Genomic DNA, 24,145 nt, shown 5'->3' on the forward strand with positions numbered 1-24,145 from the left:
CGGTGGTTTCCCCAGCAGCGATCCATCAACGCATGGCGCGGTGGCAGATCGAAGCTGGCAGCAAACCATATTGCGAGCCGCCGTTTGGCACCTGACCGGTATCGGTTTTCATCGGTTTGTTTCCCCTTCCGAACTAAACGAACGCGCGCCCACCTGCATCGACGTAAACAGTCCAATGGAAGGAGGAGTAGCAAGTGTTTTGAAAGCGTATACTGCATTCGTTAGAGGTGATACTTTTTTGTGTGTGTTGTGCTTCGACGTGCTATTCCTGCTGCTGCTGCTGCTCAGCAGTTTTGGGGGGAATAAATCAGTGCCATAGCCGAGAAAGGTAAGAACCTATAGGATGTGCCTCGATTATTTACGCCCTTATTTAAATTCTGCTTTATGCGATTATAGTGAAACCTTTTTTTTTTGTTTTTGAAAACGTGTAATGAAGATCAATTTCAAAGCCCTTAGAAGCGTCTGATAGGGAAGGCGCCGTAGAGAAGTCATGGTGGGGAGTAAGGAAGGAGTAGCTTCAAATGCGTTCTGCACTGACAGCTTAGGTAAAAGGATCGAGGAGATGCTTTTCCTTAGCTACTATAACCATAGCGTTGGTTTAAACCTATAAACCTAAAAAATGGACTTTGCTATCAGTATTTAAATATTTAACACACACCGTCACAGTATTGTGAACCGGAACCCTTTAAATTAATTCACCTTTGTTTAATTATTTACTTTCTCTTCACTTGACACATTCCACTGGTTTCACATGTCACACATCTGTTCAAACGGAATTAAAAACTTTAGATCTAACGTTCTTCTGTTCTTGTTAAATGTTTTTTGTTTGTTTTCGTTTTACCATTTATTCGGTGTTTTCCACAATTTGTATTTATTTTCAATGTGACGATTCCTATACAACGTACGAATAATTTAAAAAAATGGCAACGATGAATAAATTGTGAGACTAACACAAACCATACGGGAATAACATCATAGGCAACACTATTTTCATTACCAAGATAGTCATTCCTATGTATTAGAGACACGCTCTATACGGGACATGAACCCATGACGGGCATGTTATTTTACTACACCACGGGATATGTCTATAACGTTATATTCATGCAAGTCTATAACGTTGTATACATCCAAGTCTATAACATTAAGCCAAATTACATTTACCCTACTTATAATAATTGCCTATAAGGTGTGAAAAAAACTATATAGGGTAAACGTATCTGTAGTGGTGGTAGTACCAATGGTAGTGGTATTGAACTAAAATGCGCTCCATACAGTAGTTTAAGAGTAATTAAGTTACTTATGTTATTGTTAAATGTTCTCTGGTTTTTCAAAAAGGGTTTAAATGTTAAATTGGACCATTCTGTAACATAGTGACATAAAAATCCAGTAAAATACCACAAAACAACGCAATTATTGTTTTTAATATAAATTTTATGAAATGTTAATGATTTACTAAAATTCATCGCTTTTGATCATCGCATTTTCAAGAGTGCATTACCACAGTGCCATAATAGGTACACAATGCCTGTATTGTTCATATAGTGGTTATAGTTATAAAATCAGTAAAAAAGGACATTTTAGATTTCTCCCGGGCTATTTTTAACTTAAAAATTCAATTTTAAAATGAATTTCCTGTAAGTAATTTACCAAAAAAGAAAAGGCTAAAATTCACATTTTTCACAATTCACACTGGTTGAGTGAAAAGTCGACTTCGAATCAACCACACCCTTTCCTGTGTGGTTAGACTACGGTCGTTATACAGTACTTCAGTCAATATTTTCTTCACTCAAATTTATTCATTTTTTTTTGCAATGAAATTATGGCAGTAATCCTAGTTTTTTTTTTATTCAGGAGTAACGGTCCAAAAAGCCGTATTGCTTAAGAGTAGAAAATACAATGTAGTAATCCTAGTTATTCATATGAAAATAACTTCAAAATTAAGTTCCATTTATATTATACACATTGCCGGTCTCGTAGTACAGTCGTCAACTCGTGCGACTTAACAACATGCCCGTCATGGGTTCAATCCCCAAATAGACCGCGCCGCCATACGTAGGACTGACTATCCTGCTATGGGGGGGAATCAATTAGTCACTGAAAGCCAAGTCCACAAGTGGGTACAGAGGCAGGCCTTGACCGACATCGGTTGTTGAGCCAAAGAAGAAGAAGAAGAAATATTATACACAGTGTTTGAGGTATCTTTGTTTACCAGCACTATAGGAACACAATATGACGACTATAGGAACCATATCACCACCATAGGTACAACGAAGCATTCACGAAAATATGATTTTTTTCGTAAAACCTAACCCTACAAATTGCACCACTATTTAAACCCATCATCTTAATTCAAATAGACGCGCAAATTTCTTATCAAAGTTTTACCGAGAAATATCAGTAAAATAAGATAAATCTGGAATATACTTGCAACTTTTAGTTAGTACATTAATTGTTTGAAAGGCAGCACGCATAATATTCTTTCAATTATTACATAATTGTAATTCATACGTAATTGTGTCAAACAAGTGAGTGAAACGAAACCCCTTTAACTCGAGAACAGCGCGTAAAGCATAGTTGAATTTTTGCACCAATTATACTATTTGTTTTTTTGGATATTAATTTGTTCTATATTAATTTAAAATAAGGTAAAACGGATGTCATCAATTTCATTGATACTTTATATGACATGTTCTTTTACCCTTTTAAATATTTTAGATATTTCATCTGAACAATGTATGTTTTTTTTTTATAAAATCGTCAACTGTGTACAGGAATATTGATGTGATCAAATAGACACAACATATTAGAAAGTTGGCAACCCCTGACATGTATGAACCACGATTTTCCCAATGAACAAAATGAACATCACCTTAGCGTCAACAGCAGATGCAATAGGACGGTTAAGCGATGGCACAAATATTTGTTAATAGTTTCATATGCTCGTACCTAGCATGCAATACTACCTTCCTGAGACCTTAAAGGAGAGGAATAGCAGGGAACAAATGTGAGATGTGTGCTTCTAGGCATTTTATATTGAAATGATCTAAAGAAGAAATGGAATTCGTCTATGTCCCTTCTTAAGACTAGAATAAATCATATCGAAAAACATAAATCTAATTGGTCTTTTAAAATAACGACATTTTACTTCAAAACATTAAAAACCACTAATAATTAATAGGAGATTATAATTACTTTGACGCAAACATATCAAATGCTTTATTCAATCACATATGGAGATAGAAGCATACTAATTTAATCTAATTTATTTTCAAATTTAGGAAACGTACCATGACTATGTTGCTTCAAGTTAACGTGTTATTTAAGAAAATTTCACTAAACTCCAGTTATATCAGGCCTTTAGGATTATGAATTATCTGGGGAAAATTATTCATCATGGGGAAAAATTTAAAAATTATTGTTTAATAGAACCAGGAGCAACACGGAGACATGGCTTTAAATGATGAAAACTCTTGAGTTTACTTCCTTGCACTCTTCGCGTATTTGACCTACATACCATGAAATGCTACAAGTGACATCATGATTCTAAAGACAAAAAAAAGTATCGCACACTAAATGCTCAATTTGCACGAACAAATGCTTACTGTACCCTTAACGCGCAGAGCAACTGCCGACCGAGCAACACACAGCAACATAAAAGGGGGCACGAAATAAAGACAGTTATTTACAAATGCACGTTCGTGTGCAAATCAACCTCTTATCCAGTTCCAGGTTAATGCTATTCGCGTCTTGGCGTCAAGTCAAGTAAGTACTGCGCGGCAAACACGGCAAACACGAAAAAACCTTTCATGACTAATTCCCCGATCCCCTCTTCCACCTCTTGACACGTCTTCTTCATAAAATTCTCCCTTCCATCCCCAACATTTCTGTCTGTCGCTCATGCTCTTAATCTCTCAGCCCGGTTTCTGACAGTACCGTACGGCTTACGGCAAAAGAATTATGCTGAACAGGCCCCATCGCGCCCTCCCGTGGAAAGAACTTTTTCCTCGCCACTACCACCACCACTCCCGTTAAAAACACAATCCACGAACGATTGGCCACGAAGAATGGCTGCATCATTCCCCCCTGAGCTCATCTCTACGTTCCGGTGCAAAATCTTCCAAGTGCCCCAGTGGCCCCGGTCGGCTTCGCGCGGCAAAGTCGAATTAATTCTGCCTCGCTGTTGAACCACGGGTGGTTGTTGAGTTGCCGATGCCAGGTCCAGGTGGAAACCATCGCGCGGTAGGCCACAGCCCCTGTATGTGGCGGTGAACTACCGACAATCAGCGAATACTCTCGACGCCATTAAAACCCCGTTAGATTATCCACCACCCGCGAATTCCTATCCTCTTGGTCGTGCTTGCTTGCTACGCTCTGTTGAGAATTTTCTTCCACTTTTCAATTTTAACTGTCACTGAATGAATGAAAATGGAACTGATGGAGTACCAGGTTGCTTTTTCTGCTCTCCTGCCAGCTGTTCTATCCTTACCTCGATTCTACGACGACTACTCCAAGCTTGCGTGATTTAAAGGGAACAAGCATTAGGAATGTGATAATTTCTTTGCCATGCTGTCTGCATGAGACACTTAATATATTTTCTGAACTTTTCTTTATAGACATATAGACATATAGACTATATAGACATTATAAATAGAATGTAAAAAACTTGAATAGATAACGCATGATGATATTTTTTCAACAATCGAAACCATGCGATTATAACGAGAACTATAGATAAATGTTACATATTTTTAATTTATTTATTTATTGATTCACGACAATTTGAATTTATTTTAGAACACCGTAAAACGAGTTTATTTCCTTCCAGTTACTCTCTCGTTATGTGAATCACTCATTATGCGGGAATCTATTTTCCATATAACTTGTATGAAAAGTAAAGTAATTGGTTCTAAAACCGAAAATGTGCTAGTATAGTACACACATGCGTCTGAAAAACTGAAAAATATTTTCATAATACTAGCAATTCATATGTTGATCAAATACTCAATGTAAACCGAACGTGATCTTGTTTTCAGATCTACTTAACAAAAAATGTATCCCAAACACGAATTACATTGCTCGCTATGTGAGGTTTCACTCGTTAAAATAGGTATTTCTCGAGAACTTAGATTTGCTTGTTATGCGAAAGGGGTACTGGTTATTATGGTTATGAAGTGTTCCACTGTATAATATTCATATGAATTTGAGGTCTGTATTAAGTTTATTGATATAAAAAATAGAATATGCATCTTTGATAGATAAACTATTTTTGTAGGTTTTGTAGGTAATTTCCTAAAACTTATCTTAAAATAATATAAATTAAACTAAATAAAAATCAACAAACTGCATTTCAGGTACGAGCAGGTGCAATGTTCGGGTGAATGCGATTGTTTTCAGAAAGCGGTCTTCAGCCACACATCGACAAACCGCTTCCATGCACGAAAATGAAAGTGAATCGCATTAATCGCGCCTCGGTGCACATGCTTAAACAGGTTCGTCGTCTACTAACTATTTTCTTTCAATTCCTTGCAAACAGTAAAAGCAAAGCGTGTGCAAGAAGTTTTGCTTAAAATGCTTTTGAATTTAAGAAATCATGCAAATATGAACCAACAAACTTACTTGCATACTCTTATGTCTATTAGTTAATAAGTGATCATCAAATTATCGTGATCAGTCTACATTTATGGGGTGCAATAAATACATTTCTCTATTTTTGAGTTGCTTTGGTTTTGCTTCCAATCAACAACATAGAAATGCTTCAGCTTTCATCTCTTCAAAAACGCTTCAAAAATCTCTCTTTCGCTTTTGTTTGCTTCCTCTCATCACTCTCCACCATTCGCTACAACTCTAACAGATGGAGCACAGCAGTGTTCGGTTTTATCCACACAGCAGAGTTTCGTTCTGTCTGTCGGCGAGGGTACACGCGTTCGTCGTTTGCTGGCGCTCAAGTCTTTCGTTTCTGCTCGCTTGTCCGTCTACGATCGGCTGACATTTACTGGAGAAAAAGGTGTGTGTGTGTGTGTATGTATGTATGTGTGTCTGTGTTTGCCTGTACATGTTTACTGTTTAAGCTGTTTTATAATCCATCCCGCCTTATGTCGGCAAGAGAAATCAGTGCTGCGTATCACACGCTTCATTTAAATGTGTTAAATTGTGCCATAGTTTTATTTGAATTACTGCTGAGAAATTGTAAAAAAAGTTGTATGAAAGTAAGCGTATCAAGATGGAGTAAAGTGACTGTGTGACATGAGCTCTCCAATATTCAAAACTAGTATGAGTCAACGTTCAGTGTACGACGAGGGTGACGTTTTCAGAAGTGATTTCGAGTGGGTTGACGGAGTGACAATCGGTTACGTTTCAATGTTCAAGTTCGTTGTCTACGTTGTACGTAATGCAAAGCAACTTTTGTTCATGTGTTACAAACCATCTGTTGTTAATAGCACAGAAGATCAGAAAATATTACATATTTTTGGTTAAAACATTTTAAGTACTTTTTTTGGACAGTGTTGAATAAGCCAAAAATCAAATTCTTCTCCGTTTCTTGAATACTTCATTAATCCCTCTCTTTATCCCCCTCTTTCTATCTTCCTCCCTCATCCATACTGATCATATTTAATGTTAAAATATTCATAATTTGTTATAAGCTACGCTTGTATTCTGTGCTAGCTATCCTTCTTCGTAATTTCCTGCCATCCAACCTAGCATTCTACCGACGCTAGGTCAATCGTGATCGGAAAACGAAAGCACACACACCCCATACCGGAGCATGAAAAATAGGTCGAACCAAGGTTTTCTGTTGTTGTAACGATCGTCGTGCACACAGGGAGAACCGTGGTTCCTACAACCGCAGCCACCACAGACGGTTGTTCGTTCCGACCACAAGCATGGCCTACGATGATAACACACGTGCATTCAAGCACGCTACGCTCAAACCTGGAAACCGGTTTTCGAACCGACCAAGCAGTCTTAACCCCATCTCTCCCTGCTACCTCTCCAGGAGCTCATATACATGAAGGCTTTTTCGATAGTTGTTCGAATATGAGATATGAATGAAGCCCAAAACAAAGCAGAAACAAATATCAACAGTTTGCAAAATAGCTCACAAAGGCCGTTTTGGTTTCAACCCATTGAAGCTTTGCAATTCAAACTTAAGCATGAACCGGAGGTTCAACAGGAAGTGATCATGGGGTGATAACTAGCGAACGTTTAACACGGCTATAACATTCTCCGTGGAACGCTTTTAGCCGGAACATTTTGTATGTCGCTGTTGAAGACAACTCGTTTTCCTTTTTTTTTTTAATTATTTGACAATTCGAGTCAATACTTCAATTCTGATTTCCGCTAGGGTGATAGGGTATACAACGCATTCAACTTGTGCGATGAATGGCGGGAAAAGTCTCACTCATCATCGGCACAGGCCATAAATAAATGTCTTCTTGAAAACTGAAACTCATACGAAGACTTTCACCCATTGCGTCAGCAACGAAATGGCCAGTAGATTACCATTCGAGTAGCAATGGACTGCCGACTTACGAGTTATGATCGTACCGAGATGGGTGGATAACGTATACGCAACACCTATGGACACCTTTAGCAGTGATTCGTAAAAAAGAGAAAACCCTGGGCCGCTCTCACAACTCCAACGCCATAATTGACTATGATGGCCAATGAGAGGAAAGGAAACTGTTTGCAAAACGCTTCGACATTGGCTTAAATGTTGTGCCTGAAAATGAAAGCTCGTTTGCTTAACCACAAACACACCGACACACCGAGTCCTTGAACAACGTTTACCTGTACGTATGGAAATGGGTGACCGTTTATGTGTGCAACGAAACCGCACCGATCGTTTTTACAAAATAAAAACGACTTTCGCAAAGCATGTTTTACTAACCTTGCACTAGTCGCAAGATTGTAGACCTGCTTAAGGCGTCACTCATGCGCATAAATGAAACACTGAAAATTACAAGGATGTTGCAGCAACGCACCGGATGGTTCTCATTCGGCTGACTTTCATCAGCAACACCATCATCAATTCATTAGCGATAAATTCATCTTAATTGTTGTTCATTCAAGATCGTAAAACATGCTTTATCGTTTAAAGTGTATCAGTTTGGTCCTTTTCACAGACCTTTCATGGAGTGTATCCGTGACACGTATGAAAATAGCATTGCATGAGAATAAAGGTATCTCTCCTAATCAACCGCAGAAACATTTCAAATGCAGTCCATTCCTTTCCCAGGCGAACTTTAATGCAAACGCAAAAACCAATTCCACCGAAGCCCACCGAAGACCTCCCATTAAGGGTTCCGCGGCTCCGTTAATGATCTCATTGATCAACGCATACGGCAGCTAGCCGCAATCTGCTTCCTTCTTTTAGCGTAGCAAATCGATTAAATAATTCAATTACCGACCGATCTTTTACACGATCACACGGCAGCACTTACTCGATCCTTCTCCCGGGCTCGAGCATTATCTTTGAAATCGTTAGACATTCTCCGCATCGCTCAGTTGCTGTTTCTAGTAAGCATGCTTAAGAAACTAGTTTAAGAATGTGCTTTTTTATCTCTTTAGCCTGAAGCTCCGTAGCTAATCAAAATCGCTTGGAAGGTGGTCCAATTCCGGCTGGAACCGTGCAGACAAACAACATTTCCATTACCGGTTAGCACGTTGGCCTTAATATTTACTCTAAGCTGACTCCATCCCAGTATTAGCGGGAGCAAAACCAAAATGGCATTCGCATGTGCGATCTCGGCCAAGCAGCAAGTAAAATGTCAACTCATCTTTGCGTTGGAAGTGGATCGTTTTAATGCTAACCCAAATGGGTTGACCAACGGTGGGATGTCGAACAAACGTATCGAGCGTTCGATGATGGTGTTCAGAAGCGAATGACAAGTTTTTGTTTTATTTGCTAGCTTCAATTATTACGGAGCTGGACGTAAGCAGAGCTTGCATGGACAGATGCGTCATCGTTTCGTTTGTTGTTTTTTTTTGCGTGCACCCACACAGGATGGATGCTGTCCATTTAAGGCGCGATGGACGCAAAACCTGTCGGAGGACACATTTTGAACCGGATTATAATTCAAGTCACTTTTTGGTGTGTGAAGTTGCCAACGTTTCAACCGTTGCGTGATTTTTTTTTAATTTGGAGAGGATTTCGGTATTTGGGAAGTAGAAATTTAATGAAAGAAGACATTTGCAAGATGAAAAAGTTTTACGTTTAAAATGTATTGGTAAAATTCGATTACTACAATCTTTTTGCCCCACAAAAATCCTTGCTGTGCAGCATTTTTTATATTACAGAGTCGGTTAAAAGGTATATAAACTTGTGGCAAACCATGCTGCTGAAAGTTTTGCTCAAAATAAACCCCTGTTTATCTCATTCTTTAGCTCAAGCGCTTACAAACACACAAACACCCACCAACGTCCCACTTTTCTTTATGACACCTTGGCCATAAATTCGCTGACCGCTGCATTACCCCATTCCAAATCGGAACTTCCTCATCAGCAAAGGCGGAAGAGGAAAGTGCCGTGGGATGAAACTAAAAAAACTCTAAGCAAACACTCCCGGGGTTGCTCATGATCCCGTTAGTTCCTTCTGAAACTCATGATGACCATTCCAGGTGAGAAGAAGCGGAGATGACTGTGGCAAACTGTAGAAATGTTCTTCTACCGAAGCCATGCCTGTTGATCTATTCACACCAAACGTGACTGGTCAAGTTTTGCTTCTTTTTTTCTCCTTTCTCTCTCTCTCGGTACAACGGCCTTCTCAAAGTGTTAAGCATTACATCAGCAAACGGGAAGTAACCTCTAATCACGCCCGAGCCGTCTGCCGATCAGACAAGGCGTAAACCGTGAAATGGTCCACACTTTGCACGTGGGCCTGGCTGGTTTAGGTTCGCTTTTTTCTGGGAAAGATGGGCTGGCAAGTATGATAGCTGGTTGCAGCATGTCTACACACTTTGGGGGTACATTAGCAAAAATGATATGCGTGAAATGGATTAAATTGACGGTGATCGTTATAGGGTGAAAGAGCAGATTAATAATAACGAACTTCAATTCAATTTCACAAATGATGCAAAAAGTTAATAGTTAAAAATAAAAGTAAATTAAAATTATATTGTACAAAAAAAGTTTAAGCTATATTTCATCAATTTAGAAAACAATACTTATTACCACTCGCTGTGCGTATGGCAAAAGTATGCATAGTTGTCTTTTGAGTACCTTTGTATTGGTCGTTGAATCTCAACATCTGAACCCAACATCTTGTCAATGCAGTGTGGGCATAGAATGCATTTTCTGTTGATTTATCATCCATTCGACCAACCACACAGGTATTCAAGCTCAATAACATCATCACAGTGGCATGAGTAATGTTCCATGTCCTTCAGCAAAGCTGTTAAATAAACAGGTCTGTTTCTTCCCGCTATGGACTGATTCTACTTCTACTGAGATCATGTGTATATGTGACTTTACTGCTTGAACAAGTCAGTTCTGAAATGTTTTTTTGCACAATATTTTACTTTGTTATTTTTCTATTATTATTGGTATCAAATTGTGTGATTAATTAAAAAAAAATATTTTACCATGTCATTGATAAAGTTTTACGGTAATGATGTAGATCTATTCGATTTTATGAATTAAAATACTTTTCCTAAAACAAACTTAAAATTAAATTTTTCCCTGTTACTAGTAAAAACTAAGATATTAACACAATTGCATTACGTGAACACTATGTGCAAAAATGAAAGTAAATCTGCATACACTTTCATTCACGTGTTGACGAGTGCTAATTGTTTTTTTGTTTTTCATTACAAAATCACACGTCCCATATAAGCAAAGCACTTTCAATTCTTATATATATTCTCTTTTTTCTCTGCATTTGTTTCCCTTTACTTTACTAGATTCTTTCTCAAGCGTACAAACAATACCTCATTTAACGTGTGTGATCACACCCAACACACCCGGTTACCATCATGGGCAAGGTCGTGGTACTAGTTCTCAGCATCATTATCGGTCTAGCTACCCAGCAGGCGATGGCAAAGGAAAAACACATCAAGTACACTGAAAAAGATCTGCTACGAAAGTCGATCGTGTACGACAAAAACACGCCCGATGTCTTCTACTGCCCCGTGAACAAACCCACCGGAATGGATAAGATGATCGTGAGGTAGGGGTGAAAAGAAAGTATCCTAAAAGCACAACCTCTTATCACTCCCATTTCCGAATTGCTTTTCCAACCGAAGATCTCGTCCGCTACACAAGCTCTGCGAGCACGAGGGAAAACCGCTGCCAGCGCATTACAAATCTGACTGCTACAATGATGTCGACGAGTCGAACTACGCATGCAAGGAGAAGTACAGAATAATGGTAAAGTATATCCGCTCGCGTGAGATCGGTTCTAACGGCTACAGTCTACATATGCATATGGGCTTTATTATAAAGCAAAATGAAATTAAGAACTAATCAATTCATTCTCTATTTGTTCGGAGGCATTGGCTTGGCACCTCGCTCGTATGCAACAAACAGCACTAATTTCAAAATGCAACGGAAAGTCTCGATTACTAATAAAACATTGTTTACGATTCGTCTCTTCCTTCCATATCTCTTCTGCGAATCAACCACGAATCCAACCACGGTATAGAAACGTTTCGCCAAAGATAATGTTGAGATCTAAACAGACATCCTCGGTCATATGATCTCCGACTTCGAATTTCTCGTGCGAGCGATTACAATGACTTAACGTTCTGACTTTACTTGCGCTACTGAAGTTTTACTAGAAATTGTTACAAACTGCATAGAACTTTAGAACGATTTTTATACTTAATTTCTTTATTTGAATTCTATCCTTTCCAATTCCTGCCATAGAACGTATCCCCTTTTGGAGTACGATTGTCTAGACTTATCATTAACAGTTGCTTCCATTGTGTTCTTCCAATCTTTACTTGGTCTAGTCCAAGTTTCCAAGTGTTTTAGCCTATTTTTAACCATTTACACATTAATACCAAATCATAAAGTAAGACGACATGTGGTATTTAAAGAAAAATGCACTATCTACATTAAACAATAACTTTTACTTCATCGGTTACCAAATAACGAGGAAATGAGCTTTCGTTGTTTAAAAGAAAACGAAAAAGAACAGAAAGATGTATCATCAACATTCCATGTACTTTGAATAACAAGGTCAACTGATCCGTATATCCTTATTAATGGTGAAGGTAGAGGACAGTGGAAGTGGATGGGCTATCTCTTTTACTAACCATCGTTATCCCGCGGTCGCTTCTAATTATTCGACAAAACATATCCTTCGTTTACATGGCTAATATCAACTAATCTGTAATATACAATGCAGCATAACAAGACAACATCACTCGCTTGCAAAACGTAAACTTCCAAACGTGACTGTGGACATCGTTTAGGCAAGACTTTTTATGGCTACTAGCATTGGAACATTTGCGTACCTTTGTTAGAGCCATAAATCAACGAACCTCACTGCACTTACACAGACACTTGACGAAATTGTTCTAAATGGAAAGTATCGCTTTGCACCTGAAATTTACACACCTTCAAAGGGGATTAAAACGCGAATCACACACAAACACATAAACACAACCTGCTGCTTAAACGCCAGCCTAAAGCATTACACGGGAAATTGGAGGCCTATACACGAGAAGGTGCGTATTCAAGGAAGAAGCAAGCTACAAACATGTGCAAAGCATGGAACTATTTGCTCGGGTTACCTTTATCTATAGGTGGTGCAGCTAGAAGATGAAGCAGAACTATAAGTACCTTTTAAATCATGTCTGTTTTTACATTTCCTTCCCTCAATAGATGCGTCTGAATCCGCCCGGTAGTGACGCTCCGTTCAATGGACAGCGTTTGAGCAGATTTATGGACATGGATGACGATATGAAGCGCATCAAGTCGAAGAAACATTAACCTGACGATCGGGCTGATCGACCGTTGCTGTGCGATTCGACGGCATGATCGCTTCTGCTCGCTATGCCATATTTTAACAAAACATCCTTACGATACAACCAGTCCCGGAGGATTCGTTTGAGGAAGGACACTTACTGACCCTCGCACTAAAACAGGGATTGCTGAATTGAAGTGCAGGATGAACATTCGCGAAGAAAGGGTATTTTTCAGTGATATTAGACTACATTTCCCTAGGGAAGCACGTTTTATAGTTGTTGAACAGTTTGTTGAATAGTGTATGTTGTAAAGAATGTTTTGCGAATACAAAAAAACATAATTTTGCTACGATTGAATACTTAGAAGCGATCCACAATGTTTGCACACTAACTCGCCGTTCTGAGGCGTGCTGGATTTCAAACACACAATTTACACGTGTGAATTATTGTTACTAGTGGCAATGTTACAAAATAAAACAGTGATACATCTTAAAAATATGAGTTGGTTGTTTTTTTGTCTTGTTTTTTACTTACTGGCTGACTGACTTGACTACCCGGCTGCGTGGTAATGAATTAAGTATCGAAAGCCTCTGTAAGGCTGGCATGTCCACGTAGGACGTTACGCCAAATAGAAGTTTAACGGTGCGCCTTCATATACATCATATACTCATATACTCACATTCTCGAATCAACATCGAAAACGTTCACTTTACTAGTCTTAATGGCGGATGACTCTGCGCCATCTCAGTCTATATTAACGGCCTGAAAACACCGCCGTTAGATGCCCTGAGTGCAATATGATCGGCTTACCTAAGCATGACGAGCGTGGTTCCTGTACGACAAAGGTCGTACGAATATCGTAACACTCTCCTAGTTCTTCGTTGGTATGGCTCCTCCATTGTCCTCGATGACTCATTCGAGACTAAACAGCTTTCTTCCTGCCCTCTTAAAAAAATCTCTCAAATGCTACCAAAACGATCTCGTCAGACGCTTGATTGGCAGTAGTAATGGACAAAACGGCTCCTATAGCTCCAGACAATTTCGGGGGCGACTCCGCTCCAACGGTCGTCATACTTTTAAGTTCTGACCTAAAATAGATGACATCCAAAATAGGCTTCTAGGACAATGGTTTGAATATATCTGAAGTAATGCATAAGAAAAAAATAGGAGTTCGTTTTAGAGTGGTGGCCACCCCAAATATAATGCAATTCTATTTATTTCTTTCACAGGTTTTGTTTTTTGAGTCGCTTAAAAAAACTCAACATCTGCTTGTTTTTATGGTCTTTTTATCCTCACATTTTTAAAGTTTTTTTTTTATTTTTAGTGCAACGTATTTTTTTATTGACATGTAAAGATGATATCAACTTTGAATCATTATCACACGAAATCAAATTGGAGTTGGGTCCAAGATCCATAAATTACTACAGGTCGGTCCGTCCAGTGTACTCCAAAATTACTTAGCAACCCATACAAAGCCCTTAGCAACCATTATTCCCTATCTGCCAATCTCCATAGAAAACTCATTTCATCATGGCTATCAATTCTGAGCTAAGGACCCACTTTTAGTCTATCTAGACACCTTGGTTGAGTCGAAATATTTTCATTTATAAAAACTACTAAGGCCGGAGGACATTGTGCATACTCGCTAGTGTAATTTCGATTTTCACTAGCGCATCTGGCGGCAGCTGACCGAAGCATTTTGCCAAACAATTTTTAACCTCTTTAGAAAGTATTCAGACGAGAAAAGTTTTGTAAAAGGTAGATGCACATGTCCTGCACGCATTACATCCATTTTCTTGACAAAAAACGATGGAAAAACCACTTTATTATGAGATTCGGCATGACCATTCCGTCGATGACCAAAAAAAGTTTCCATCAGCTGCCGCCAGATGCGCTAGTGAAAATTGAAGTTATACTAGCTAGTACGCACAATGTTCAACGGCCTTAGTAGTTTTTATAAATGAAAATATTTCGATTCGATATTTCGACGGGCAATGTCCCCCGGCCTCTAGATTTTATTTTGTTTTCATAGGGTTTTCACAGTGATGTTTGATTTATTTTGCAACTGCTTTAACCTTCATTTCTATAACCACCTACCCTGGTAGCCATTACAGATTTTTTTCCAAGCCCCAAAACGTGAGAGCTCAAATAAAAAAAAATAGGCTGTAAAGTTATATTTCCCTGGAGTGCGATAATGTGACGCAGTTTTGCAATAGAAATCCGCAGATCCCACTATCGTCTACGTTTTCACGCATTATTCCGCAGCCTTGCGATTGACTCACACCGATTCATTGACGTGTCCTGCGGTCTTGAGTTCTATCGGAAAACCCAATAAAAAGAAGTATTGTAATTATAGTAACATAAAATATGTTAAATGAGACATTTTTCCACCAATAAAAATACTAATTTTCTTATAAAATGTATTACCTATCCGGGTAGGTGGTCATAAAGACAAGTGAGCATTTTTGGTCATAGAAACGAAGGATGAATGAAACAGAGCACTACAATCGATAACTGTTGTAAGGCTTTCTCAGCACACCAATTCAGCAAAAAATCTCTCGTCTGACCACAGCTTGAGCGCACAGGCGACGTTGCTTCGTTTTTTGGCCTAGAGATCTTCCATAGTGCAACGATGCTGTCAATTCTTCACAAAGCGGTGAACGTAAACAAATCTTGTCTTGACTAGCACCGCAAAACAAACTGAATTTATTATTTTACTTCTCCTAAACTCACGATACGAATCATTTTATAGTAGTTGCTGTGGCATCATTGTATAACTGGTGTAATAGACCATCAAGAAATAGATTGATATTCTTCACTACGACCACTGCCCAAATCGTGCCTTGTGTGCCAGTGAATTTGTCTGTGTGTCAGTGCTAAACTCCTTACGATGACTACCGCTGTAATGATGGATTACGAGTTTAAGATGAAAACGCAGCAAGAGCGAGCAAAGGTGGAGGATCTGTTCGAGTACGAGGGCTGCAAGGTGGGCCGTGGTACGTACGGACATGTTTATAAGGCCCGCCGTAAAGAGGGCAACGATGCCAAGGATTACGCACTCAAGCAAATCGAAGGGACCGGTCTATCGATGTCCGCTTGTCGTGAGATTGCGGTAATTGTGAATACGGCTAGAGAGCGGTGCATACATTATTGATAGTCAAAATATTTAAAAAATTATATGCTTCTTTCAACAGTTGCTGCGCGAATTGAAACATCCGAATGTGATAAACTTGATCCGCGTGTTTCTGTCGCACACGGATCGCAAAGTATGGCTGCTGTTTGACTATGCCGAGCATGATCTGTGGCACATTATTAAGTTTCACCGCGCGGCCAAAGCGACGAAAAAACCAGTCATGGTGCCGAAGGGAATGGTGAAAAGCTTGCTGTATCAAATATTGGACGGAATCCATTATTTGCATAGCAACTGGGTGTTGCACAGGGATTTGGTGAGTACGGTTGGCGCATTATTTGTGGGTAAATTTTTAATTATGGTACAATTGTATCATTCCAGAAACCGGCCAACATTTTAGTGATGGGTGAAGGAAACGAGCGTGGCCGTGTCAAGATAGCCGATATGGGGTTTGCCCGTTTATTCAACGCGCCGTTGAAACCGTTAGCAGATCTTGATCCGGTGGTCGTCACCTTTTGGTATCGGGCACCGGAGCTACTACTCGGAGCCCGCCATTACACGAAAGCGATCGATATATGGGCGATTGGATGTATTTTTGCAGAGTTGTTAACATCGGAACCAATTTTCCACTGCCGACAGGAGGATATCAAAACCAGCAATCCGTACCATCACGATCAGCTGGACCGCATATTCAATGTGATGGGCTTTCCGCAGGACAAGGACTGGGAGGATATTCGGAAAATGCCGGAACACCACACACTTACGAAGGACTTCAAGCGCTCAAAGTAAATTTGCATATTTTCATGACTGTTTTCATGTGACGCACAACTTAACTCTTGGTTTTTTTTAAATCTTTTTAGTTATGCCAGCTGTTCCTTGGTGAAGTACATGGAGCGCCACAAAATCAAACCAGACAGTAAAGCGTTCCATCTTCTGCAGAAGTTACTCTTGATGGATCCGAACAAACGTATAACGTCGGAGCAGGCCATGCAAGATCCATACTTTTCCGAAGATCCCATGCCTACGGCCGACGTATTTGCCGGATGCCCAATACCATACCCTAAACGGGAATTTCTCACTGATGAGGATCAGGATGATAAAGGGGAAAAGCGACAGCAGCAACAGCAGCAGCAACAACAACAACAGCAGCAACAGCAGCAGCAACAACAACAGCAACAGCAACAACAGCAGCAACAGCAGCAGCAACAGCAACAACAGAATAATCAGCAAAATCAGCAAGGAAATGTACGATTGTCGCATTACATAATTTAACTTTGTTCACTAACCCATATTGACGTTACATTTTTAGCAACAGCAGCAGCAACAGAATCAACAACAATCTGGCAATGTAATTGAGCAATTGCAAAGTAAGTATATGCAGCAAATTAACCTAATGCCTTTTCTCTTGTAGCCAATGCAACAAGGCGGTGGTGCAGGAGGTGCAGGTGGCGGTGGCCAAGGAGGTGGTGGAATGGATCACAACAATGCTAAAAGAGTGCGACTTGCGGGACCGAATGGCCATCCGAACAATTCGCAGGGTGGGATGACACAGCAAGAGTATCATCAGCAACAGCAGCAACAAAATCAGCAACAACAGCAACAAAATCAAATGATGTTTAACAGCGGTCAACAAGGTGGATTCCAGCAGCGGTATTAATATGAACTTGAAAGCAAAACACATTATAATAGGCAAACAAATGCAATCTCTGTATGGAGAGACCCGAACATAAAATCTAATGAATATAATTTCAAATTTTTGCTACAATTTTAAGCATGACTGATAATACTCTGTTTATTAGATGTACTGATTTAAAAGTCACAAATATCAGAATGGTAAGTTGTTTTTTTTCTATTGTTCTTGTCCTATGTTATTAAAACTTTTCTAAAGATAACAAAACAACCATGTAATGCATGGCTATTTTTATTTTACCATTAAATCGGTTTAATTAAATGCATTTTGGAAAAATTAAGCAACATTTGTTTAATGTAGCTTGATGATATTAAAACAAACCCAAGAGATTTAAAACAAATATCATCTCGATTGTTGTTTCAACTGGTAACAGGGATAAACAAATTTTACGTATTTCGAATACCTACTGTATGTTTATCAAGTACATATAGACAGTGTGGCCAGATTATTTTGGCGGTTTTCGGTAGGCGCATCAAAATTTTATCGGTAGTTTTCGCTAGGTTAAAACTCAAAACTTAACTGAGTTAAAAAAAAGTAAAAGCGAAAGAAGTGTTAAGTGGGATGGGGGGGCCTAATGCGCAAAATGAAAGTTCCATCTCACGAGAATATGCATCCTTTATCTAAGATATGGATTAGATTTGGTTCAGCGGTTACACAAATGAAGGTCTTTCTGAAGTGTCGATGTGAAAATTGTACTGGGAATTCTAAGCCAAAGAAGAACTAAGATGCACATTTTTTTTCTCAGTGGTGGCAAGTTCTTTTTCTCGGGGCTCTACCCGTCCGCTTAGGGCCGCAGCAGTGCTCCATTTGATACAACTTCATCGTACGTGCTGTCATTTGATTTTCGCTGGATTATTTAGATTGATATGATTGTTTGGCTGAGTTTTATAGTTCAATGATTAAAAAAATTGAAATCCTAGATATATATATATATATATATATATATATATATATATATATATATATATATATATATATATATATATATATATATATATATATATATATATATATATATATATATATATACATCAGTATTTCTGGTCACTCTGCAGGGCCTCACTGTGGTTTGACAGGTTACCTTGATGATTGTGAGGCTTCGGTCTGATAATCATGCTACACAAACTGACTGTTATACTGCCATACAATTTAAAAGATCTTTTTTCTCATATCATTTAAGTTTTACTGATTTCGCCTTAACGAATGTGTTAAATCACTCTTTGCAAGCGACTCACGCTCACAAAATTAAAGTGCGATTATGGACTATCCAAATTGAAACGAAAAAAAATGTGATGATTTAGATGATGATACAATCATAATATGAAGAAATTTGATAATTGTTTTTTTCTTCATAAAAAAAAAAACAAAACATCAATCAGCTCAGATAAATCTGACCGACTCTCTTTACCTAATATGAAACATCTAACCCAAAGATAAACCAGTTTGCTCGATGCACTGTATGTTATGTCTGTCCATCTGAAAGAGCGTTGCCTCACCACATTAGGGGTGTTGTGTATGTTTCCCCCTTGCAGTTGCTTGCAACTTTTGATGTAGCACAGCGTCACTTTTTCGACAGTCGTGAGTGCGGACGGACGCGTACTGCTTGTTCTTCGTAGTCGAGTTTCAGGCAAAAGTGATTTTTGTTTATATTTGTGTCGACCGTGTGCATCGTATAACCATCATTGGTTACAAAAAAAGTGTACTTTAAGGTAGATAAAATTTGGAAAAGCCCATTTAAAAGATTTAACTTGCGAAACGCTAAGCTTTTCGGCGCCTCCTGGGCGGTTTCGATCCATGTTGTGCATTGAAGCCGTGCAGTTAAACACATCCATACCCTGATTTCCCGTACAGAAGGAAAAATAAAGCATGTTTTCTGAAATTGTTTAATGAAATTGAATAACAAACGGTGTTAGAATATTAGAGAAAAGTGTAACCTTGGTCAGCAAGAGCACAAGAGTGCGCTGCGGAGCGTGTTTTCGTGCTACGTTTGTGTGTGTATGTGTGCGTATGTGTGTGCAACCGTAGGTAAGAGAAAAAAGGGGCGTCTGGATCTTTATGTTGCGTTTTTATGTTTGGCGGCGGACCGTAAAAGGGTGGTAAAGAGTGAGTGAAACAGTGCGCCGAAGTTTTTCACGCTTCGAAACCCCGTAGACCGCTTCGAAAATAGCGGAAAAGACCGTTCACATCCAGTAACCATCCAGCGTGATGGGGCAGTGAGAATTTCCGCCCAAAACTCACGCATGGATGACAGTGAGATGGGATTGGGAAAGGGCACACTCTGCAGTATGGTGCGTTCTATGCTCCGCCATGCTTACAACCTCGATTGAATTCGTTTCCCGAGCAAGTGTGGCTATGCGGAGATACATTTTTGAATCCAAAACAGCAGTTTGGAAAAAGTGCGTTTATGAAAGGTTTTGTGAATTGGGGAATTTATGTGTGTTTGTGTGTGCTATGGAGGTCAAAGAAAATGCGTGAAATATAAATTGGAAACTTCGCTCCGCTTGGTACACATCATCGGCATGGCTTGTGGCTGAGAGTGAGATGAGGTCATCTCCCTTTGACATTTCTTCGGGGGTGTTAGCGGCACGAAAGCCAAATCCTATTCCTTCCAACAACGCAGCAGTGAAACAAAAATCTGATGTGCACATTCAGACCCGTTAGTGGCACCAGGCACAGACACCATGACGGCACGTACATAAATTGGAGTGAGATGGGGGGGGCGGAAATCGTTCGTTAGTCGATTCGATTTTTCCCATCACCCAGCTTTTCCGGCCACAACATTCGTCCGCTCCCCCTCAGCCCCCCATTGTCAAACATTTGAACTGTTGTTGTTGATATTGATGTAGTGATAGTTTGCTTGTGCATGTGTGTGTGTGTGTATTGCGGTTGCGTGTATGTGTTGTGTGCTTCGGTAGATATGCAGTGAAATGTAAGTTCGCCCTGCATAAAAAAGAAACCCAGAGCGAGAGAGAAAGGGAGAGACGGTGCACGCCTGTGTGTGTTTGTGAGAAAGAGAGAGGGAGAAAGAGAAAGAGAGAGAGAGCCTTTTACTGTGCTGCGGTTGGAAAAATCGATACGGTCGGTGACTGCTTTGTTGATTTTTGTTGTTGTTGTTGTTGTTGTTGGTTTTGTTAGCTGATTGTCGTCATCGATGTTCTTTCTGCATTTAACTAGAGCATACTGCATACGTACTTACTACATGTTCGTGTGAAAAAGTCTAGTACAGAAGCAAAAACAAAGTGCAGGCTGTGGCTCCAAACTCGGGAAATCCATAGTTGCCCATGCTTTGCCCGGTGAATTGCAGTAAGCGTGTTCAAATGCTATGCATGTGCTCCACGAAAGTCGAAATTAAGTCTGATTGTCGTTCCACGTTCGTCCGTTTATTGGTTAAAACTTGATCCTTGCACAGAGTGTGGCCGTGTTTCAATTGATATGTTTTGTTTTCACCTTTATTAGCTCGATTTTATCGCAATTAATCGCGAGTGTCTGTGAGTGTGTGTGTTTGAGTGTGTGTGTGTGCTAGTGGTTCCGGTTATTACATTTTGCGAAACTGTATTGTACAGAATATAGAGAGGAAACAGTCGCCGCTACGTATCAAAACACCGCAATACGGAATCTATTGTCGAACGCGGCTCGGCTAGCGGAAATCACAGCATGGCACTTGAGGAGACCCAAAACAATGGGTCCGCGGTGGCGGTAGCTCCCAAGGAAACGGTGCCACCGTCGCTCAAGCAACAGCAGCAACCACCGCAAGGTCAAGCGCAGATACAGCCGTCGACATCCAACGAAAAGCTGAACAATCTTGTCAACGGTGGTGGCGCCACGACGGAAAAGTCTCGATCCAACAACAAACAGGTAATAAAATGCGGTAGGGAAGGCGAGGAGGCTGAGAAGAGAGGGGGGGGGGAAGGTAGTAGTGCCCAGGGGTTCACGAAACGATTCCAATTTTTTCCTGACCATATGATATTTTTCCTAGCCTTTTGTTGTTTGTGCTCTTTTGTTTTCTTCTCCCGTAAAAAGAACTAAACTACGCGATCAATAACAAAATAAAAGTAGTTTTGTGCGCTCCAATAGGCCAAAAACTCTTTCAATCATTTGTATCTTTGCTTTTCGAAGAGTCTTTTCAATAAAATCTTTCGTGAATGAATTCATAAATTCATTCATACCAAAATGTGTAAAATAAAAACATAGGAGAACCACTATCAGCATTATCGATTACATAAATGTACATTAATAGTTTATTATTAATCGTGCGGTTCGATTCGTTTGGATTGTGCCCTTGGGAGTGGGTAAATATTTAAATGCTTTAATGCATCGCTACATCGACAATCTTATCAATTGAAGCATGCAACTGTACGTGTCGACTTTACCATTATCAATGAAATTTGTCTCGCGTTTAGCGCTTCGCTTGCACTGTGAAGCAAAACAAACATTATGCGGCACACCATGTGGAATGTTTACCTAACCTTGTCACCCGTACTAAGAAAGGTTCGCTGTTCTTTTTTATGGCGCTTGAACTCGTGGGAACAATTGAGATAAGGCTTAACGAACACCACATTCACCACCAGAGTGTTGACAAAAAGCTAACCCCCTTTAAATAAATAAATTAGTCTATAGAAATTAATATTAAGTTGCTACCAAAAACAATTGAATCATATTAGACGGAAAGTGGCAATTGTTTCACACAATGTGCGCAACCCCTTTTTCGAGATCACACACAAGCTTGCGAATATCTATCTACACTCCCTGCGTTACATACTGCGCGATTTGGGCACCAGTGTGAGAATATTTCAAGGTCATCCCAACGATGCTCATCGGAGCTGTTCGCAGTCGCTTCTCTCGCTTTGAATTGAATCGAGCAAAAGTTGGTCGTTTCATAGCATCCACATTCTTAACCACCCTAGTGGTTTTAACTTTCTTGTCTTTTTTATGGCTCCCCCCTTTTTTCATCCGGTCAACCTGGGGCAGATTATCAGAAGAGAAAAGACCACAGTGAGGAGGGACGCTAGCAAACGAAGCATAGAAACAACGTAGGTTTGCGCAAACACGACGATACCGGCACACCAAATTGTGTCTGATGTCATCGTTGAATTTGATCTCAGACTGTGGACTAGGGACGTTCAGCTAAGGCAAGTGTGAATTGCCATATCTTCAAGCGAATGGTTTTATTTTCTGTTTCTCAAAACGTTGGTGGCTAAACGTAGTTGACTAAAATGTTTAAATGTTTATTTTTGCAATTTTGCGTTTTAACCTCTGTATGGTTCGTTGGCTATTGTTAATTATTTTCTTATTTACTGAAGAATGTTTATTCTAAAAATAAAAATAAAATGGTGATGATATATATTAATTGAAGCGACCTATTATTTAAGTTGAACGAATTGCCCAAAAAATTGTTCAGAATTCAACAAGTAAAAGTGCCCATCCCAATTTGTTGTTCTCCTTCAGCAAGTTAATCTTTAATGAAATCATGTTCATTAATGAACACTAGCCACAAAAAGTACTTAAAAGGGAGTACCTGCACGCTCTCAATGACCCTAGCTAGCTGAAAGGTGAGCAGATATGTCTTCATTTAGTAAGAATGGTCTCGTAATCTATCATCCTTAATGGGTGACCATTTGTATGCCACAATGAAATGGATCTTACACTGGCGGTATATCAGTCGTCGCTGATACCGCTGATCGCAAGGCCCATCCAATTATGGGTTGGTCGGGTCTTTTACTGGCAACGTTGAATCCGATTTCTTCAGGGATCCCAACAATTGAAAGCGCTTTAAATTGCAGTAAGAAGCAAAACGACCTCGTTTGCGTTCATCATCTTGCAAAAAGGGGGAACGATTTTATCTGTACAAGTATCAATTCGTCGTCGGCGGTACCCGATACTCGCTACAACCAGGGAAGTAGACATCCCCTGCTGGAGCTCTTTCACGGTTGACTGATGGGCAGAGTGCATCCTTCCCGCATGGTCGCGCATCTTCGACGAAACAAGCGGAATTAATATGTTTATTTTTCGTCGTTAGCTTCGACATTGAAGACGACGCGATTATGTCATCGCATCGAGCGGAAGCACTCTAAATTGAAACATATCTTCACAGCAGCAGCGGCAACTACCCCAATGGTGGTGGTTTAACTTTTTGGCCAACAATGATGCTGGGTATTCAAATGAAGCGATTGGTTGATAGAAATGGTAATATAACTGTGACCCGTTTTCTAGGCCGCGCTAGATGTTTATAAACATCAATAGGAATCATCTTCAGTGTGCACTATAGCTCTCAAGGGCACGCTGTACGTGGTGATATGTTCGGCCTGTGAATTAAGGAAGATTAAGTCTTACAATTGGTATAAGTCTCGTAGTTTTCGCCAAGTTTATTCGAAGGCGATCTTCTGCGGCAGCATCGTTGTAGAATGATGTTCATTA

At 39.7% G+C, this 24,145-nt stretch overlaps 3 protein-coding genes across 12 annotated transcripts in view; all 3 read left to right on the plus strand.

Annotated features, from left to right (window-relative positions):
• Nucleotides 1-8: 8 nt before the first annotated feature.
• LOC120958102 (uncharacterized) lies at nucleotides 9-13,409 on the plus strand. Of its 3 annotated transcripts, none has more exons than XM_040380671.2 (4): nucleotides 9-328; nucleotides 10,902-11,167; nucleotides 11,244-11,367; nucleotides 12,829-13,409. In XM_040380671.2, the coding sequence occupies exons 2-4, from the start codon at nucleotides 10,974-10,976 to the stop codon at nucleotides 12,934-12,936; spliced, it is 426 nt and encodes a 141-aa protein (XP_040236605.1). In that variant the 5' UTR covers nucleotides 9-328; nucleotides 10,902-10,973; the 3' UTR covers nucleotides 12,937-13,409. The 3 variants fall into 3 exon arrangements, with proteins under 3 accessions (XP_040236605.1, XP_040236604.1, XP_040236606.1); XM_040380670.2 differs by lacking the exon at nucleotides 9-328 and adding an exon at nucleotides 5,875-6,007; XM_040380672.2 differs by lacking the exons at nucleotides 9-328; nucleotides 12,829-13,409 and adding exons at nucleotides 5,875-6,007; nucleotides 11,642-12,622.
• A 2,130-nt stretch (nucleotides 13,410-15,539) lies between these two features.
• LOC120958730 (cyclin-dependent kinase 8) lies at nucleotides 15,540-17,825 on the plus strand. The gene is made up of 6 exons (XM_040381714.2): nucleotides 15,540-16,023; nucleotides 16,106-16,357; nucleotides 16,423-16,826; nucleotides 16,902-17,286; nucleotides 17,351-17,389; nucleotides 17,453-17,825. The coding sequence occupies exons 1-6, from the start codon at nucleotides 15,802-15,804 to the stop codon at nucleotides 17,696-17,698; spliced, it is 1,548 nt and encodes a 515-aa protein (XP_040237648.1). The 5' UTR covers nucleotides 15,540-15,801; the 3' UTR covers nucleotides 17,699-17,825.
• A 1,453-nt stretch (nucleotides 17,826-19,278) lies between these two features.
• LOC120958814 (ankyrin-3) overlaps nucleotides 19,279-24,145 on the plus strand; it is a 52,925-nt gene continuing 48,058 nt past the window's right edge. For 4 of the 8 annotated variants that reach the window (XM_049609091.1, XM_049609092.1, XM_040381832.2 and 1 more), the window contains exons 1-2: nucleotides 19,280-19,756; nucleotides 21,188-21,586. In XM_049609091.1, coding sequence (XP_049465048.1) covers nucleotides 21,386-21,586 — 201 coding nt within the window. In that variant the 5' untranslated portion in view covers nucleotides 19,280-19,756; nucleotides 21,188-21,385. Of the gene's footprint in view, nucleotides 19,757-21,187; nucleotides 21,587-24,145 lie in introns of all 8 variants that reach the window. The other 4 variants (XM_049609087.1, XM_049609089.1, XM_049609088.1 and 1 more) reach the window with 3 other exon arrangements.

This window comes from Anopheles coluzzii, chromosome 3 (genome assembly GCF_943734685.1).
Source record: "Anopheles coluzzii chromosome 3, AcolN3, whole genome shotgun sequence".
Taxonomy (NCBI): domain Eukaryota; kingdom Metazoa; phylum Arthropoda; class Insecta; order Diptera; family Culicidae; genus Anopheles; species Anopheles coluzzii.

Excerpts from the sequence above, each read along its gene's own strand:
- LOC120958102 (XM_040380671.2), top strand. The coding sequence starts at position 10,974 with ATGGGCAAGGTCGTGGTACTAGTTCTCAGCATCATTATCGGTCTAGCT. Across the intron at positions 11,168-11,243 it reads ATGGATAAGATGATCGTGAG|ATCTCGTCCGCTACACAAGC; the intron begins GTAGGGGTGAAA and ends TTCCAACCGAAG. Across the intron at positions 11,368-12,828 it reads AGGAGAAGTACAGAATAATG|ATGCGTCTGAATCCGCCCGG; the intron begins GTAAAGTATATC and ends TTCCCTCAATAG.
- LOC120958730 (XM_040381714.2), top strand. The coding sequence starts at position 15,802 with ATGACTACCGCTGTAATGATGGATTACGAGTTTAAGATGAAAACGCAG. Across the intron at positions 16,024-16,105 it reads CCGCTTGTCGTGAGATTGCG|TTGCTGCGCGAATTGAAACA; the intron begins GTAATTGTGAAT and ends TTCTTTCAACAG. Across the intron at positions 16,827-16,901 it reads AAGGACTTCAAGCGCTCAAA|TTATGCCAGCTGTTCCTTGG; the intron begins GTAAATTTGCAT and ends AAATCTTTTTAG.